The 14,579-nt window shown below is 39.5% G+C and overlaps 1 protein-coding gene across 1 annotated transcript in view; it reads left to right on the plus strand.

The window, feature by feature from the left end:
- Positions 1-14,579, plus strand: part of KIF26B (kinesin family member 26B) — a 280,597-nt gene that overhangs the window by 71,506 nt on the left and 194,512 nt on the right. Inside the window, exon 3 of the mRNA XM_052673160.1 lies at positions 12,719-13,252. Coding sequence (XP_052529120.1) covers positions 12,719-13,252 — 534 coding nt within the window. The remainder of the gene's footprint in view (positions 1-12,718; positions 13,253-14,579) is intronic.

Consider the following 14,579-nt stretch of genomic DNA (forward strand, 5'->3'; position numbering starts at 1 on the left):
CAATTAAAAAAAAAAGTGTATTTTTTCATGTAGGCTTAATTCTGTACATGTGTAGATTTTAGTACTTCTTTACCAATAAGAATTCCCGAAACAACTAACAAGGTCTTTTAGGGGGCCACTGGTTTACTCTACTGGTTCTAAATCCATTTTTATGTTAGGAAGTATGTCAGATTTTTCTTCAATTGGGTTTCATGTCTGTACCTATAGAGCTGATTCAGTAGAGGAGAAGCTGGAGCCTGAATTTACTGAGAATGTCTCAAAGCGATAAGTTAAATGCAGTAGGTACACTTCGATAGAAGAAAAAGGGTAGATAGGTTTAATCAGTGCATTTCAAGAGCAGCGCCACAATGGCTGCCTCTAGAGCTAGCAGCTTCATTCTTTCAGATCCCAATCCCATTTCCCTATTGATTATGCTGTGGCCTGGTACACAAGGAGCCTTGTATTAGACTGAAGTCGTGATCATATCTTTAATCTTTATAAAGGTTGGAAGTCCATTCTCCTCCCTGCTGGTTAGGGAGCTTTTCAGTTGACACTGTAACCTGATGAACACTGTATGTTGGTTTGAGGCTGGGTAGTGTTACCAGACTCTACTGGAAGCTTTTTCTTTCCCTTTCCTCCCCCTTTTCTTTTTTTTCCTTCCCTATGCGTGTCTCACTTGGGGACTATTTGGAAAAAAGATTTGTAATCTTAGCCTTCATCAGACCACACAAGTCAAGAGGCTGATCCCCTCTTGGGCTTGTCAGCAGTCAGCTTATTCAGTACTGAATGTGAGCTGTGATGGGAGCGGGAGAGCTGTGTTTTTAGCCCACACTTGTAGATCAGTGTCATGGGGGGCCAGCAACACCGTGCTGTTAAGCAGCGAGGGCTCATTATGTAACTGTCCCCTGTGGTCCCACAGCAAGGGCTTGAGGCTTCTGTTCTCAGTGAATGCCTGCAAGGAAGGAAGGGGAATGCTTGGCCTCTTTTGGCTCTGAATGCTTTCATTGAGACCCTGATGAGAACGCTTTCCAGCTGAGCCCGTAGCATCCTTCACCCTTGGAATGTCTTGGGATTATGTGAGGGTGCAGAGAATGGAATACAGGCTCTGCAGGGTGTGACAGCCTGGATCTGCTCAATGTGGGTCCTTTTGAACAAATGTAATAGTCCTGAATTGATGCCATGTCTATCTTCTGAGTTAAAGTTGTTGGTTTTTTAAATTGGTAACAACAACAACAGCGATTATTAACTACTCCAGTGCTCCCTTATTGTCACTTGTCTGGCTGTGTAGATATATATACTGAAGCAGAACATTTACCAGCCTGGAGAAGTGTGCTGTAGTAGATGTTAGTGTTGTAGACTCCTTGCTGTAAGTCAGAAGCAGCAGTGTTCCCAGAGGACTCATCGAGGCCCACAGAATTTTACTGCACCCTATGCTGTGTAGTAGTGGCATGGATAGGGTTCAGAATAGTTACAGGAATACATCTTTGAGAAAGCTGAATATAAAAGTTCCATCCTCTAACCCATAGAGCTGCCAATTCCTAGCAACTTAAGGGGCATAACCTTTATGGAGGTGTATAGAAGTTGGATGGGGCCCTGGATAGCCTGGGCTAGCATTAGATGTGAGATTGGCCCTGTCTGTGGCTTGGGGGGGGGGGGGGGGGGGGTGGTTTGAAGTTTGTTGAGATCCCTTGAAATCCAAGCCATTCTACAATTATATGATTTATCTGTGGAAGGTGGTCAGGTGAGTTACCAATAGCTAACGAAGGTTTCATGATTCATATGCTGCCCTCTTGTCCTTGGCAGCTCTGTCCACATGGTTGCTTTTTCAGTCAGGCTTCAGATCCACGAAGGTACCTGTGGCATGAGCTGCCTGGTAGCCAAGTGACCTATCTGAAACCATGCCAGTACCTTCTTGTGTGGGGACAGCTGGATGCTTGGCTCACTGCTTGTGTGGTAAGTGCCTTCTGCATCACTTTGGGAGGAAGCGGCCACAGGCAGGTCCTTAGGCATCTTTAAAAGCCACAGTGAGTGGCATTGGAGCTCTTCTCACATACAGCTACACTCAGCAGCCCAACAGATTCCATCCTGACCACAACTTCTTGTCTGCTCCGTGAATTTTCCTGCACTCATTAGCCCCTCAGCATGTCTCCGTCACCTACCCTTGGCACAAACTGTCAAATCCTGTGCAACCCCTTCTCCCAGCTCCACTGTAGCAGATGCAGTCTGGTGAATTAGAACTGAAGCATATGCCAAAGCATACAAATTAGTTTGCGTAGAGAGTTATACATGCATACGCACACAACTTAATGAAATTTAGCAGGCATGTTTGCAGCAGACTTCAGAGAAAAAGGCTGTGTTGAGGACTTGTCATAACACTCGTTCTACTTAAGCTATGCTGACATATTTAAAATAGTATAACTGCCCATGGTTGGAGAACAGAGCTTTGCCTGATGCTAAGATGTCCCATTCTCGTATCATATATGAAACAGTCATGACAGTGTAGTTTTTTTTCAATTGAGAGAGTTGGCAGATTCTTACTACTTTTTTTTCATGTTGTTGGTTTTTCTTCTCTTTCTCCTTTGTGAACCCCAAATTTATATACTGTGCTAACAAAACAGAAGCTGATCTTGCAACCGAAGTGGAAATCTGCAACTTTTCTCCAGAAATTATTCCCAGCTGAAAAGCTGAGCTATGCTTTTACTTCCTGCCCTGTATGCTAAGTGAAATAAATGTCCTTTCAGGATTGCTGTAATTCCCTAGGGTTACTGTGCATGGAGCACCCTTTAAGATAGATTTTAACTTTTGTGTGGTGTTTTTTCTTGTTTTTAGTTTGTTTTCATGTGTTTGTAATGTTTTTATACAGTTATAAGTATACCTGAAATACTTTACATGAGAAATGAGTACTATATAGGAGTCTCTTGCATCTCATTGGAACCATTGGAAGTGATAAAATCATAGAGAAGTATATTTACATGCTGAATTTCACTTCTAAAGAAAAACATCTTTGATATGTTACATCTCATTTAAGAGGTTCCAGGGATCACAGGCAATAATTACAAGTTACTCCATGCTCACAGAAGGAATTAAGCAAAAATTAGATTAGATAACTTGATAATTAGATCATTAACAAGCTGTTAATATAATTGTGTTAATGGAAACAGCTATAAATACAAAGCTATATCTGGTTACTCTCTGGTATTATATCAAAGATGGGAAGCTTTCATGTGCAAATATAATATAAAATTTCAAAGTCTTGCACTGGGATTCTTCTTTGCTCATTTCACATTACTAATGAAAACAAAACCAAATACCACTAATAATAGTAAATACACATCCAGTGCATTGGTATGGAATTGATTAGCCTGAATGTGGGATTAGTAAAGCACAGGGTGAAACAGGTTGGCAGACTCAAAGTGGCAAGGGCAGAAGGTGTTTGCTTGGTCTCGGGCTTATGTACCTCTAATAGCCCTAGGTAGCCTGGGGCAGGACTGCAAGAGGCTGTACAAGCCAGAGGGGAGAACGTAGATATTGTTTTGCTTGAAGGAAAGAAGTAGGATGGTGGTGTGCTCTTTGAAGAGAAAAGATTTCCAAGATGCTGTCACTGTTTGATGTTGGATACAATGGGAGTCTGAAAAATCCCAAGGCGGGATCAAGCAGGGCAGTCCTTTTATGGGTGGATAACTTGAAGTGAGAAGGAGGTTGAAAATGGTAACTGGCCAAATACTATGGGGGGGAAAAATTTAACAGATGGAAGTGGGGACAGTGAGAGCTGGCATGGCTAGACAGCAGGGGATACTAGCTGCCCATGGGGATAGTTGCTGTCAACACCTGGTATGTGGCTACTATGTAAAGCAGAAGCCTGCTGCAGGCCTGGTATGTGTCAAGGAAGATGTTTTGAACAGATGCTGTCAAACCTCAGAGCTGATTGTGGGATGCTCTTCTGCAACTTCTTTCCAACTGAAATGCAGTATGAAACCTTTTGGGAAAGCAGAGTAGGGTACAACACCCTAACAGATGTGATCTTCCTTCTAAGTCTGCAATTCTGGACCTTTGCCGACCCTGTCAGTTAGCCCTTCAAATTGTATTAGAAATCAGCTGGAAAAAAAAAAAAGCATTTCTTTGTTTTTCCCTCCCCTCTTTCTCACCATCAGCTTCAAGTAGGTATCACATCTTCTTAAATTGTATAATGATCTTTGGACCATTCTCCACAGTCTTACCTAGCCCTCTAGCTTTCACACTGCCTGCTTGCTTGATCTTGGGTTTAGTCATGTGAAGGAAATAGCTGTTAAGGAAGGCATGTCACACCTCTGCGGTTGCTGAGATTTATGTTCTTTAGTTCAGTTGGGATAAAAAAAAAAGCTGTTGGAAATCCCCAGTCAGGACTCGTATGAGATATGACTGCTGCTGAGTGATAAGAACAGATTTGTGCGCAGCTTAGAATGCTCCATGTATGCAATGATTTGGAAAACATTTCAGAAGGGAGACTTGTTCCTCTTTCCAAATTATGTTTTTAATGTTATCTATCAAATGCAAACTGAAAACAGTGGAGAAGCAGATATATTTCAAATTTTCATGCATCTCTGACAATGAGCTTGTGTGGGAGAAACTTCGTTATTGCTATGAAGTGACTCTTTTCTTTGTAACTTTCAAAGAGGTTGGGAAGAAAATTCATCTCTTCCTAGATGGCACAGAGATGAACTCTATCTGATTTGAATAAAATTGGCAGGCTTTTACTTGAAATTTTGCAAAAATTAAGATTACTCGAGTTGTCTGGTGTTTTTATATTCAAGGATGCAAAAGAAAGCTAAATTAAAGTGTGAATTTCAAATGGCTTTGTTAAACTGCAGCAAAACTCTGCGTATGGAAAAACCTCAGGTTTTATCTGACCTTAGGAGGAGTTGCAATAAGGCTTGTGATGAGCTGATTCCAATTGTTTCATACCTTTGGCCTTCCCAACTCCTCACCAGCCAAGCTGTGAAGGATAGAAATTTGATAGCAGCATAAAAGAAACTATGAAAATGATTCTGAGTAAGGAGAAAGTGATCCTTGCTTGAGGAGAGCATATCCAAAATGAACAAAGAGTAGCTCAGCTTGGAATCTCTGCATGAAATGCAGTTAAGTGCTGATTAAAAAAAAAAATTCACTCAGCTTTCAGAAACAAAACCAAGTGGTGAAAAGGCTATCAGGCATGCAAAGGTGAATCTCTATACCCATTATAAAAATTATCAATATCCTCTATCAGTCTATTGCTTTTTTTCTTCAAAACAATGGTTTCAGTTAATTTGCCTTCAGCTTGAAGATATTGTTTTCTTCTCAGTGTGGAGAGAAAAGTACATAAAAGAGCATGCAGGGATAGTTTTTTAAAAAAACATGATACGAAGGTAAGCAGAATAGGACAAATCTTGTGATTTTCTGATGAATGTCAATTATGATTGTGCTGAATCTGAAAAAAAGATATGATAAAACTATATGCTGAATTGATATGATAAAGCTATATGCTTCTGAAAATGAGAAAGCTTTGAAATAATTCTGCTAATTATTGTTTGCTTAAAATAAAAAGGATATGATTGTTATGTTTGTATAGCATTTGCAAGAGATTTCAGCTTGCTGCAAATCCGTTTATAAATCAGGAATAGAGTAAGCACATAGGTGTCGTGAACACTGTCCTGACCTCCACGCTTGTGATGTTTAGTTAGCATTCTTCAGGTACAAGAGTTATTTCAGAAATCGCTGGTTACAGTGTCAATAGCTGCTCAGTACTGGAGTTCATCAAAGAACTGTAAAGCTCTTGTCACAGGAAAAACAAGCTAAGTTTTGAAAATATGGAGATGTTTTATAAGAGCAATTGTTGCCGTAGCCTGGTTGGAGGTTCACACAATCTGTTTGACGATCATCAAATCTTGAAATAATGGGAAAGTTTGAAAAGGCCAAAATAAAAAGGAGATTATTACAGTATTTTAAAGATCTGACTCATATAGGTCAGTCATGTTTCATGATTGACCCAGATGGGTTTGAAAGGGTGGGGTATGGGATAACGTAAAGGCAATGTCTTTGTGAATGGAACTCTGATGGTTTTTTGGGGGAAGAAGAGAAAAGAAAGTATGTTTACATTTGCTATTTCGGTGATGAAAGAGTCTAAATATCTACTTGATAATGCTAATAGTTGCTAAGTTTTTAAGAGAGTCTGAATAATCTAATTCTAATAATAATTGATCGAATTTGTAGCCAGCCCCTAGTTCAGTGAAGAGGCAACAATAGCAAGTGAGTTCTGTGAGGTGGCTGGAAACTTGAGCAAAAACGCATCCGTGAGCATTTAGTTTTGATGAATGATGGAAGGCTACCTGTGGCAATGATGCAGGAAAGAATTAGGTCAAGGTGAATAATCAATTGAATGCTGAGTTTATCTACCACATACCTGTAGAAGTGTCTCTGCATGACACCTTTGGCATAGGCCACAGATTCAGCTTGGTCTGCAGACCTCCAGGCATCTGTATAGCAGAGCTGATTGGGAAGGCTTGGATCTGCACCACTGAGTGTATATTTAGATTTTCCTGCTGCTATTCCATTTCTTCTTCCCAACCCAATTAAAAATCTGGCTACTGTCACTCTATCGAATGTTAATACAAACACCTGTGAACCAGATGTGTACAGCTGTAAGACTGTCAGTGCTGATCCATCATCAGAGCTACAAGCTGATTCATTGGGCAGTTAGAAAACAATTTGTTTTTCCTTTTTTTCTGTCCCTCCTGCCCATTTTTAATCCTCTTGTTTTCTTAGTGTTTACTCTCTACTGCTTCCTGCTGCAGCAAGTTTGTGGGATGAGTCTTGCTCAGACTTTATCTGTCTTTCAGATAATAAAACAAAGAACCTAAACCATAAGAGTACTTCTTTTTTTTTTCTGGCTGCTGAATGACTGGTTTGTACTGACTAATGATAAATTAAAGTCAGTATTACATGCTAGCTCATGAAAAACTCCTTGAAAAACAGTACTGTGAGAGTTACATCAGGCAGGATTATAATTTTCTTCCCTCACCTCTATGAAAAAAATTATACTGTGGGATGCAAAAATGTTGTAGAGAGACGTTGTAGAATGGGAAGCAGTGGCTTTTGTGAAGGCTTTTGTGAAGGTAAACGCTCGAATCAGCAGGAAAAAGCAGTTCCTCAAACTTGAGGGACACAAATGGTAATAGCTACAGAGGCAGGATATAGTAACACTGGAGGTTTTACTGCAGCTCTCTTTGCAAGGCTTTTTGAAAACAGGCTGATGTAAAAGGTCTGTCTTATTCTCTTACACTTTCCTTATGAACTTTGTGTCCTTCTCATCTACTTACAACTCTTCAGTACAGTAACGGTGCTTACAGGGGGATTTTTCTGCTGGAGAAAGGAGATTGTTTCAGAAGGACAAGAGGGAAATGGTCTCCCTTGCTAGCAAATTATCTGAGAGAGTTTCATTTGCTCAGCTGACATGGTGGTAATGCATAGTTTATGTGAATATGACAGATTATGGGAGTAAGGTAAATCTCTTATAATAGAGGGGGTAAGGCAGTGGTCTCGCACAGAGAAAATGTCGGTTGTACAAAGCAAAAGAAAAAGGGAGGCCATCTCACTGTTCTGTTAGCCTTGCTTGTGCAGAACTTGTGCTTTTACTTAGCAAAGTACTACTTGTGCTAGCGGAGTTCCTGCCTCCTTAGATAATTCAGATTATTCAGTCTTAGCAAAACCAACTGACTTTTATCTGAAGGCGGTACTACTTTATCAGTGGTATGGTACTACTAATTTATAGTCAGTATTTACTATGTCACACTTGAGGAAAAGTCCTACTGACTTCAGCTTATTTGAACAAACATTTTCTTTAAAGAAGTGGTGCTGTTGTAAACGTGAAGAAGATTTTTTTCAACTGTTATTGTTGTGGGAAGTTGAAAGCAGCAAATCTGAAATGTAGACTGGACAATGAGAGGATACGCTTAAATTAGGGTGTAGATCACTTGGAAAACAGCCCAAATGCCTCTGGAAAGTAAATTTGTATGTATAGTCTTTTTATTAGATTAGAATGTTAATTCTCAAGAGACCAGAAGATGACTCATAAGGTTCCTTTCTACCCAGCACCCCAGTTTGTCCAGATCTCACTGAATGGCAGCACAGCCTTCTGGTGTGCCTGGAAACGCATCTCTTCTAGGGTAGAAGTTTGTTGCTTTCCCTCTGCTTCTCCCCTTACCTTGTGAGGTATATTATATACCAGCAGTCACTGATACCTGTACTCTCTCAGGAGCAAAAGAAATCCATGAATTTTCTGTGAGCATCTCCAAGGAAAAGCTGACCTGTGTTATGTAGCTAGTGTTGGCTGCTTTTTTTTCCCTGGGGAGCCGTGAATAATAGTGGTGCTAAAAATTAAAATTTGGTAGGAAGGTCTTGAGATTCATTGTAGAGTTGAGTTTTCTCTGAAGTAATAACAAAATTACAATGGATAACTTGTGTACCCTGTGTTTGAATCAAATACTCTTTTAAGATTTAGCACGAAACTGCATATCTTATATTACTGTTGGCTTACTTTGTGAAACAGGTAGTTTGCATAGAAAGTTTTTACTTATTAATCTCCTCATTCAAGTTCCGTGTATGTAGGTCACTAAGTAAGTAATGCCTTTTACTTGGAAACTGAAAAAGTACAAAGAGCACAATAACACTGATAGTTCTCAGATACAAAGCATTGTTTCCCCATAGTCATCACCACTGGCTATGCATTTTTACCTGTGATGAACAAAAGCCTGCATGTGGCACTAGTAAAAATCTGCACGTGCAGAAGGGTTTGACTGCTGATGCTCAAGTTCCGGGTGCCTGTCCGGAGGAGAAGAACTACATTTCCCCATCGCCTCACTGTGCTCACAGCCATTGATTGGTCTCTATGAGCATTCATCAAGTATTGACAAATGTCAATGGATGCAGTTTTTTCATGTGGAGGAATTCAGTGACACACCTTTGCTTTTTATGCCCTTCCCTGTCAGACATCATTTTGCCAGACTGTCCCTTTGCTGACATCTGTTACGTGGCAACAAAATACAGTGGAATATTGGCAGGAAGTTTCAACCTCTGCTGCCATACCAACATCTACCTCTGTAGTCATAGGCCAACACAGTAAAATAGGAGGCATTACTTTCAGAGCAGCCATTGTAGCCTATAAAAGTGCAAATCACTCATCCTACTTTTTGCCCGTTATGCTTTCTACTAGGTTAGCTCTCATTGCTTATATTCTGTCTCCTTATGAACTTGAATCGTGTGTGAAACAAACATCTGTACTAAAAGTGATTGTTTCTCTGAAGAGGAAAATGGGCACCTGGGTGGATAACAGAAAGGAAAGAAATATTTTGTTTCTGATCTGCTTTCTTAGTGATAAATTTACAGCGTCGTGGAAATCGTACAGCAAAGTACAACTTTGTACAATTGTAGCTGTCCATTCTCTGTGAGATCAGGACTGAATTTACCATGGTACAACTGTGTACTTCAATGTTTTTTAATTAGTGCCTGCTCACTGGGTACACTTTTACTGGGCAAATCAAGAATTCCTCAGCATCCCTGTTTGTGACCGGTTTCTAAAGAGCAAAACTTCCTTCCCTCTTCTGTATTTCCAGTGTTGCTTTTTAGTTTAGGACCAAATATGGGGGATTATTAATAACTGGTCAGAGCGGAAAAGATGAACCAAACTTAGCTGGCGTTTGAATTTATGTAAGCTTGAAAACTTAAAGTTTGTGAGAATGCTCCTTGCAACCAAAAATAGTGCGTGCTCAGTTTAGTTCGTTGCTTACCTTGTGCATTTGTGCTGCAGTCCATGTTGTCACTGATCTCCTGAAACTTTGGTCTCATCTGTTTATTCTAGGAATGGGAGTTTATAGTAATGCTGTTTATACTAAAGATGGGTGAACCATTGTAGCAAGTGGAGAGATCATTGTGAACCTTTGCCCTGAACTCAAATCAAACTTTGTGACTTTAAAGTCCTGTTTCAGTGTTCAGTGTCACTGTACTTCATTCTGTCAGGACTTGAAACAAGTGCCAAAATATAAATGGTATTTCCAGTGTCAGCCTCAGATTTCACAAGCAAATCTACTGTCATGAGAGAGTTTATGGAGTTTCAGACCTCACAAGCTTTGGTAGTGAGCTTTCTAACTCCTGCTGCTTAGTGCAGCTTGCCCAATGGGGTTTGCCCATCACTATGTCATATATGCCTATGGAACAAGATGCTATTTTTTGAAATAATAAGCATTCTTTGGGGGAAATGTGTGCAAATGATTGCTTATGGATGAAACATAAATGTCATGTAGCTACGTTTTCCTGCTTTCAGACAAGGAACATCCTGACTTGACCTTTCTCTTGTACATGTTGCAAATCTGTTACCTAATTCTTCTATGAAATTATGCTGGAGCTGTGTAGGTGCAGAATAACAAAGTAAACTGTCTTTTGGACTCTATATTTTACAAAATATGACTAGTATGTTTCTGGAACCTATGTTTCTCCAAATTTATTTGCTGTTGAGGAGGTTTCATGGTTTTACATTCCATTCTTGGAACCAGTTTTGAGCAATCTGTCTAGTAGAGTCTGATTAGTAGAGCCAATTATAGGAATAATCAATTCAGGTGGTGTCCGTTTTCCTCCTTTCTATTCCCAAGGAGGAACTGTATTCCTTCCTCTCTCTCTGTTTATTGTTGTATCAAAGAATGATCTGATGTTTGTTTTAACAATGAGATGACGCTGAATTCACTGCTGTCCAGCACTCCTTAGAACTGGTGTGCTACTTGAATATTTATATCATACTGACATTTGCTTACTTTAGAGAAAGCTTTATTTCCTTGGAATATTTATCATAGTATTCTAGGAATTTCCATGTTAAACTGCTGCTGGATCTGAATGTTGTATATAATTACCTAGGTTCAAGGCCAGTTGCCTAAGGGAAGTCGATTTTCAAAGAACAGAACCAGCTCTGTGGCATTAGCTAGCTGAAGTAAGAACTGGCAAAGATTTTTCTTGGACTGACATTGAGCAGCCTGGAAACAAAGATTTATACCTCACTTCATGTGTATGGATAGCTTTGTCTGATGTATTAGGGGAAAATTAGAGAAGCCTCTCCCTGCATACCTGGCACCATCAGTGGCGATGACGTGATATCTGATGTGATCTGTTGACCTAGTTATGGTCTTGAATAGAAAATAAATTTGACATCTCTTCCTTCCTGCTTTTTCCCTCCTGATCTCCATCAGTCTTTTTTTTCTGATGGTTAAGGGTGGGGAGGTTGGTACAGAATTCAGTTCCTGCCTTTCTGATACACTGTGATGCTCTGACCCCCTTTGTACATGGAACAGTATCATCCACTTTGAGACCTGATCAGATCTCAGCCTCCTGTTGTTTCCCATCAGCTTATATGTCTCTCTTGGGCTTCTGGGGCTAAAACTGCTCTTTTGCTGCTGTGCATAAAAGAGGCGCCATGATTTATGAATCAATTAATCACTGCATGCTGAGGGGTTGTTCACGGTAGTTAAACAGTGAAAATAAGATGCTTGAGTATATAATAAAGATGGATCATACTCTACTGCTGAATTCTCTTCCTCTACTTTATCCCAATACTGCTAAACTACCAGTATATGAAATTTGTCTGTCTTTGATGGCAATGAGTTCATACAATGTCTTGAAAAAAGTGGTCTTTATTTCCATGATTTTTTTTTTTTTTTTTTTTAAATCTTCTGGTTTGATTTCAGTTTACTGCCAAATCTGATAAAGCTTCAAAGCAGAAAAAGAAAAATAGGCTCTCGTACTGCTGCCTGTAAATCTTTTTCATAGTTATAATAAAGTCTACCTTTGTGTCTCCAAAACTTGAGGAGGGGAAGCCTGGCCTGTAAACGCACTTAATTGAGTGCACTTTCCCTAACAATAAACTGAATATGAAGCTTTATTACTTCATCTACTTTACCACACATGCTGATCTAGAACTCCTGGTTTGTTTTTTTTTTTTTGCATATAAGAGATAACTTCAGACTAGTGCATAAAAATATTAGTTTCTATTACATAGCTGTTATTGTTTGTTCTGTTTAACACACACATAATTGCTCTGCATTTGTAAGACTGCAAGATACTGTAAGAACTATTCAAGTTTGGTGAGAAGCCCTGCGGTGAATGCAGTTTGGCTTCATGATTTACTGAAGCGCTGTGCAGTTTGAGCCAGCAGTCAATAACTGTAGTCAGATTAGAATGGTATATTTAAAAATCTATTCATTAGTTAAGGATATGAGGCAAGAAGCAATCCAGTCACATGATTTTGCCTCCAAAATACATTTTCCAAGGAGCAAATTGTTCATTACAAATGGTGAAAAGATAGTGAACCTTGCTGATTTCACTGGAGTTGCTCTTGATCTTACCTGTGTAACTAAGAGTAGATTTCATTCAAGTTAGAAATTAGGTGCAGTGGTGTGAAGAAAGTTAATTCATTTTCCCTGCCATGCAGTGGAATTTGTAGTGGAATTATAATACCTGTAATTTATCAGTAAAAGTAAAAAGTATTTCTTTTCAACATAAGCTAGTTTTTCATTTTGTTTAACCTGCTGCTGGCATATATTAACTGTATCTAATGACTTCTGTTTGCTTGCTAAGTTGGTCTCATTAATTGGCTTCTGAAATGCACAATCAGCGGTAATAATGTTTCGCTGCACTGACAGTAGTTAAATATTTCTCATCTGTTTCCCCATCCTTGTCTGTTTTTTAGGACCCAGGTTTCTCTTCAGTGATTCACGAGAAACTCCAAGTTCCCAATACTATTCGGAAGGCATGGAATGAGAAGGACAACAGATGCGACGTTTGTGCCACACACTTGAACCAGCTGAAGCAAGAGGCCATTCAGATGGTGCTGACCTTAGAGCAGGCTGCCAACTCAGAACATTACGATGCCTCTCCAGGATCACCCCCACCCCTCTCTAATATTCCCACACTAGTCAGCTCCCGGCACGTGGGCAGCTTACAGCCCAGGGACTGGGCATACATGCCTGCACCTTATGCTACATCTAATTATACAGGCTTTGTTGCCAACAAGCACAGTGGAAAACCCAACAGTCTAGGAATTGTTAATGGGGTGGAGAAGAAAAATGGCTCTCCTGGACACCAAGCCAAGGTCAGCTTTCAAATGGCCACCAGCCCCAGCAATGGTAACGTTCTCAATTCTGTGGCTATCCAAGCTCATCAGTACCTCGATGGCACTTGGTCTTTGTCAAGAACGAATGGCGTTACTCTATATCCCTACCAAGTAAGTAGTTTTAAACAACAGTGCTTTTTCTTTCTCTTTCTTTTTTTTTGTCCCCGTAGAAGCTTGCAGGGGCATGCTAACACTGCTTGGTCCTGTTGAGGAGAAGTAGAGCCATTCCTATACAAAGGACTGAAACAAGAAGGGTTTTAAATTCTCTTTTACCTGGTAGGGAATGGAATTGTGAGAGACAGAGATCATGACCATATTCATTAGAACTACTTTTATTAATGCAGCTATTATTAATAATAGAACCAAACTGTTGTTGTTAATAACCAATAACTAGTCACACAGTGCATTCATTTGTTCCTTCACTCAGATCATGCATCCCACTCATAATACTTGGTTGGAGATTGAGCTTATGGCTGGGAGGCCAACCACACTTGTTTGTTTATGGGAAGCAGTGCTGATGTACCTGCATTTCTGGCTGGGTATTTGTGAAGTATTCATAGTGTCTCTCTGGTTCATCATTTGCATTTATGGTCCTACTGTCCTTGGGTAGCAGCTACCACATACGTTGATGTAGCTTAAAGTTATATTATTATTTTTGCTAGTGTGTGCTGGTGGCCTTCTACAGATTAAACTGATTCTTGATGTTTTGATTTGTAGTAGTTCTCATGAATTCAGAAGGACCAGTAATTTCTTCTAATGTTTGAGGAGCTTAAATGTTTGAGGAAGATAGTCTTTTATTTATCAGTATGTTCTTTTGCTCTTTTCTGATCTGCTACTTTTGTTAACCATCCGCATTCATGGGTACCCGTAGAACCCACCCACACTAACTCACACAGAAGGGGGAAGAAGGTTTTGCAAAATACTTAGTTGTAGGTTGTGGGAATTTTAGTGTGCCCAAGCACTTACAGATTGCAACAGAAGCCTATTCTTTTTCAACTCTCCCAGCCATCCCTGTTGGGCATGAATAAGCATCTTTGGAAGTTGGTCTTTCTATTAAGTTATGAACCAACTACAACATAGGTCCCTAAGTTAATACTTAAAAGTTTCTTGGTATGAGAGTGACTAATAACTCATAAGCATTAAGTTGTTGCTATGCACCAAAGAAGATGTGGTAAAACTAGTAATGCATTACAATTATTTTACCTGGAAAATATATGACTTTATAGTTTTGTGGATCTATGCTCTAGTGAACCTGAATCACATTTGGGCAGGTTTCTATGTAGTCATAGTTTGATCTAAGAAAAAAAAAAAAAAAAAAAAAAAAAAAAAAAAAAAAAAAGAAGAAGAATACACGTTAAGAAAACTGAGTAATAATTTTTATTAGGAAAATTAGTTGGGTCTCATTGCATTCATGAGTGTTTACCTCATCTTCTATGAA

Source organism: Tympanuchus pallidicinctus, unplaced genomic scaffold, assembly GCF_026119805.1.
Source record: "Tympanuchus pallidicinctus isolate F22 unplaced genomic scaffold, pur_lepc_1.0 scaffold1, whole genome shotgun sequence".
Taxonomy (NCBI): domain Eukaryota; kingdom Metazoa; phylum Chordata; class Aves; order Galliformes; family Phasianidae; genus Tympanuchus; species Tympanuchus pallidicinctus.